The 5000-nt window shown below is 50.0% G+C and overlaps 1 protein-coding gene across 4 annotated transcripts in view; it reads left to right on the top strand.

The window, feature by feature from the left end:
• LOC122343028 (protein kinase C and casein kinase substrate in neurons protein 2-like) overlaps positions 1 to 5000 on the top strand; it is a 12131-nt gene that overhangs the window by 4944 nt on the left and 2187 nt on the right. For 3 of the 4 annotated variants that reach the window (XR_006250669.1, XM_043237307.1, XM_043237306.1), the window contains exons 4-11: positions 28 to 263; positions 648 to 800; positions 1018 to 1193; positions 1266 to 1386; positions 1728 to 1849; positions 1981 to 2157; positions 2234 to 2346; positions 4984 to 5000. The exon at positions 4984 to 5000 is cut by the window's right edge. Coding sequence is in view for 3 of the 4 variants with exons in the window: in XM_043237307.1 (XP_043093242.1) it covers positions 28 to 263; positions 648 to 800; positions 1018 to 1193; positions 1266 to 1386; positions 1728 to 1849; positions 1981 to 2157; positions 2234 to 2346; positions 4984 to 5000 (1115 nt within the window). In the remaining variant the exon portion in view is untranslated. The remainder of the gene's footprint in view (positions 1 to 27; positions 264 to 647; positions 801 to 1017; positions 1194 to 1265; positions 1387 to 1727; positions 1850 to 1980; positions 2158 to 2233; positions 2347 to 4983) is intronic. The other variant, XM_043237308.1, reaches the window with a different exon arrangement.

Below are 5000 nucleotides of genomic sequence, written 5' to 3' on the forward strand. Positions count from 1 at the left end.
CGGTCTTGTGTCGTCTGCGTCCTCTAGGGCCTCAGTACGGCACGGCGGAGCGGGCGTGGTTCGCTCTGATGACGGAGGCCGAGAAAGTGAGCGACCTGCACATGGAGGTGAAGGCTGCGCTGATGGGAGAAGACTTGGAGAAAGTCAAGAACTGGCAGAAGGACGCTTACCACAAGCAGATGATCGGCGGCTTCAAGGAGACCAAAGAAGCCGACGATGGCTTTCGCAAGGCGCAGAAGCCCTGGGCCAAGAAACTGAAGGAGGTAGAAACGCAGTGATCCACACGCTCAGCAAACACGGGAGCTCCGGGGCAGTGTGTTCAGAGTGTTTGTTCTGTAAATATGGGTGTGTTCTTTGTGCAGGAGACCATTTAGTGCTTCACATACTCTCATTTGAGAAAGATCCTTCAAAAGAACTAGTTAAATGTCTAAGGAATTGATTCTGATTTCCTTCAGTTGTTCGTCACTTTGAATAAAAACAGTAAAGCCTGACGTTACACCGGTCGCTGGGTCCTCAGAGGAGAGATGCTTTCGAGTGTGAACTGGTGTATTATTTGTTCAGTGGAGTGTGAAACATCTGCAGGCCGCTCTCTATCTGCTCTGAAGTGTCACGCTACTGTGTTTATCTCACGATGATGATGAGTGCAGGTGGATGCCATGAAGAAGGCCTACCACAACGCCTGCAAGGAGGAGAAGACGGCCAGCAGCCGAGAGAGCTCGAGCAAGCTGGACAATAACAACCCCGAGGCCCAGAAGAAGCTGCAGGAGAAAGTGGAGAAGTGCCAGCAGGAAGTTCAGAAGGTCAGCGGCTTCTTCCTCCTCAAAGCCCTCTCTCTCTCTCTCTCTCTCTCTCTCTCAGGCCTGTCAGCACAACCGCTTCTCGTCCTGATAAAACCGCATGAGAAGCAGTATTATTTAAATTTTAAATCAGAAACTAAATCACGAAGGGTCTCGTAATCGTAGTGTTTATGCCAGAACATCTCTGGCGAGCCTGACGAACTTCTCCGCCGTGTTTCAGACGAAGGAGCGCTACAGGAAGTCCCTGGAGGAGCTGGACAAGGTGACCCCTCAGTACATGGAGAACATGGAGCAGGTGTTCGAGCAGTGGCAGCAGTTCGAGGACAAGAGACTGCGCTTCTTCAGAGACCTGCTGCTGGGCGTCAAGCAGCACCTCGACCTCTCCTCCAATCACAAGTGAGCGCCTCTCCTCATTTACGTACGGCGCGCCGGAGCCGATGTTCTGACGCGAGCGCCATCTCTCCTCAGGTACGCCACCGTCTATCACACGCTGGAAGACACGGTGCGGGCGGCCGACGCTCAGGAGGACCTCCGGTGGTTCCGCTCCAACCACGGGCCCGGCATGGCCATGAACTGGCCTCAGTTTGAGGTACGTGCCGCTATATTTTTTTTTATAAATATAGTCATGACTATGAAAAGGTAATTATAAGCTTAAATGTTGAAATTATGAGATACTTTGGTCGTAATGACAACGATGATAATTATGAAACCCTGCGAAAAAAGAACTAGATAGAGTCAAAATCAGGAAAGGTTAGTCATAACTATAAAAAGCTACGTGCATTTCTAAAAAGTTGAATCATGAAATTGTCATCATTATGAGACACTAATAATTACAGAAACAAGTCAAGAGAAAGACTCCTGAACTTCAGGCTGTTCCTCACTGATACTCGGTGTGTGTGTGTGTGTGTGTGTGTGTGTGTGCGCGTGCAGGAATGGTCCATGGACTTGAACCGAACGCTCAGTCGACGAGAAACCAAGAGGAAACACAACGATGGAGTGACTCTGACGGGGATCAGTCAGACCACAGAACACACCTCGAAAACCAGCAGCAGGTGTGTGTGTGAAGACGTGTGGACCTTCATCATGTGTCAGTGTGTGTGTGTGTGTGTGTGTGTGTGTGTAACTCTGTCTGTCTGTGTGTGTGTGTAACTGTGTGTGTGTAACTCTGTCTCTGTGTTGTTAGCGTGGCTGTGGCCAGTAGCTCAGAAGCCGCATGCTTGAACCCGTTTGATGATGATGATGATGATGATGGTGGTGAGGATGATGGTGGTGAGGTGGAGGAGGATGAGGAAGAGCCGGCGGCGGAGCGGCCCAAGAGCAGCCCGCTGGCTGTCAAACGAGAGGAAGTGACCTCACAAACGTTGGTGTCTCAGCTGGCTTCTTTCATGTCCGGTGCGTGCGCTCTGTCTGATGTGCTGTGTTTCCTCTGCTGTCAGCGCTAACGGGAACCCGTTCGAGGACGAGGCGAGCGCTGCGGAGCTGTGTGTGCCGGTGCGGGCGCTGTACGACTACGAGGGGCAGGAGCAGGACGAGCTCAGCTTCAGAGCAGGTGTCCCTCACAAACACCCATCACTCAAAGAAACACAGCTTTTTCCGTGTCGAGAGAACGATGTGGCCACTTTGTTGCGTAACCATAGCAACCTGGAGATGGAAAAACATTGGCATTAACATTTAATTTCATATTTGTGTATTATTATTATTATTATTATATGAACTTGTTAGGGCTATATCTTTTGTATTTGTTTGATTACATTCACTTTCCCTTTAATTAATGTTTTGCATTATTCCATATAATTTGCAAATACTGTAAACGCCTGACAGTTATGCAAATACTTTGACCTTAGGCTGTTTATGGCCGTGAGTGACGATAAATGAGCATGTTGTGTTTTTATTTACAATTCATTCCTCAGCAAAACATTCTGCTATATTAATAATTATTAATTTACAGAAATCTTCTACTTCTTCTTCTTCTTCTCGGCCGCTTGTACCCGGGATCTCATCCTTTCAGTCATGACCCAAAGCTTGTGACCATAGGTGAGAGTAGGAATGAAGATCGACCGGTAAGGCTCACCATGACAGACCAGTACAGCGACATTACTGAAGAAGCTGCACCGATCTGTCTCTCTCCATCCTTCCCTCACTCGTGAACAAGAGCCCAAGATACTTAAACTCCTCTACCTGAGGCAGGACCAAAAGCCACCCTTGTCCGACTGAGGACCATGGCCTCAGACTTAGAGGTGCTGATTCTCATCCCAGCCGCTTCACACTTAGCTGCAAACTGTCCCAGCACACACTGTAGGTCTTGGCCAGATGCAGCCAACAGAACCACATCATCCGCAAAAAGCAGAGAAGCTATCCTGTGGTCACCAAACCAGACCCCCTCCGGCCCCTGACTGCGCCTAGAAATCCTGTCCATAAAAATAATGAACAGGACCGGTGACAAAGGACAGCCCTGTTGGAGTCCAACATGCACTGGGAACAAGTCTGACTTAATGCCGGCAATGCGAACCAAGCTCCTGCTCTGATCATACAGGGATCAAACAGCCCTTAGCAATGTGTATATACAGGACACCTAAGGAACCTGGTCGAATGCCTTCTCCAAGTCCACAAAACACATGTGGACTGGTTGGGCAAGCTCCCAGGAACCCTCAAGTATCCTGAAGAGGGTATAGAGCTGGTCCAGTGTTCCACGTCCAGGACGAAACCCGCATTGTTCCTCTTGAAGCCGAGGTTCAACTATCGGACGGATTCTCCTCTCCAGTACCCAGGCATAGACTTTCCCAGGGAGTGCGATTTCCCCTATAGTTGGAGCACACCCTCCGGTCCCCCTTCTTAATAAGAGGAACCACCACCCCGGTCTGCCAGTCCAGAGGCACTGTCCCCCGTGTCCACGCGATGCTGCAGAGGCTTGTCAGCCAAGACAGCCCTACAACATCCAGACACCTGAGGTACTCCGGGCGGATCTCGTCCACCCCCAGTGCTTTACCACTGAGGAGCTTCTGAACAACCTCAGTGACCTCAGCCAGGGTGATGGTCGAGTCCCCCATGGTGTTTGTTATGGACAGACCGTGACTAGCACAGAATTCCAACAAAAGAACCCCACTCAGGTTTAGATCGTGGGGCCGTTCCTCCCAATCACGCCCCTCCAGGTGTCACTAGCATCACCAACGTGAGAGTGGAAGTCCCCCAGCAGGACGATAGAGTCCCCGGTCGGAGCACTTTCCAGCACCCCTCCCAAGGACTTCAAGAAGGCCGGGTACTCTACACTGCCATTCGGCCCGTAGGCACAAGTGACAGTGAGAGTCCTCCCCCCAACCCGAAGTCGCAGGGAGGCGACCCTCTCGTCCACCAGGTTAAACTCCAACACTCTCACTACGGGCAACACCAGAGTAGTGAAGAGTCCAGCCCCCTTCAGGAGATGGGTTCCAGAGCCCAAGCAGTGCGTGGAGGTGAGCCGGTATCTCTCTACCTCCCTCAACAACTCAGGCTCCCCACCCCAGAGGTGACGTTCCATGTCCCTAGAACTAGATTTAGGTCCCCGCCTTCGACTGCCACCCAAACCACAAGGCACCGGCCCCTTACGGTCCCTCCTGCAGGTGGTGGGCCCACAGAAGGATGTTTCGGGCTGAGCCCGGCCGGGTCCCGTGGGGTAAGACCCGGCCACCAGGCGCTCGCATGCTGGCCCCAGCCCCAGGCCTGGCTCCATGGCGGGGCCCTGGCTGCCGTACCGGCTGACGTCGCGACTGTATTAATATTGTTATCCATAAGGGGTGGGGTGACTTTACAGAAATCAAATAGTCCCAAACTCCAGTCAGCATATTTAAAGCTTTATTGGCATGTTGAGAGCTATGTAAAGATCGAAATGAAGAGGGAAAAAATAAATATATATAATGTATGTAACATTTGTTCATGATAAACATAATGCCGTACATACAATACAATCATTTGTTATACAAAACATTGAATGGAATATAATATTAGATAATCCTGGGTTGCTATGGTCACGCAGGTTTTTTTCTGCAATAAATATCATATATATATGTGTATATATATATGTGATTAAAATGTAGTGGCCCACATTTGATTAAAAAATGGACAAATTCAGTGACTTTCTGTGTTAAATAGTTTTTTTTCCTGAGTAAATCTGTGATTCTGTGCACCTTCATCGTGTGTGTGTGTGTGTCAGGCGATCAGCTGATGAAG

This window comes from Puntigrus tetrazona, chromosome 4 (assembly GCF_018831695.1).
Source record: "Puntigrus tetrazona isolate hp1 chromosome 4, ASM1883169v1, whole genome shotgun sequence".
NCBI lineage: Eukaryota > Metazoa > Chordata > Actinopteri > Cypriniformes > Cyprinidae > Puntigrus > Puntigrus tetrazona.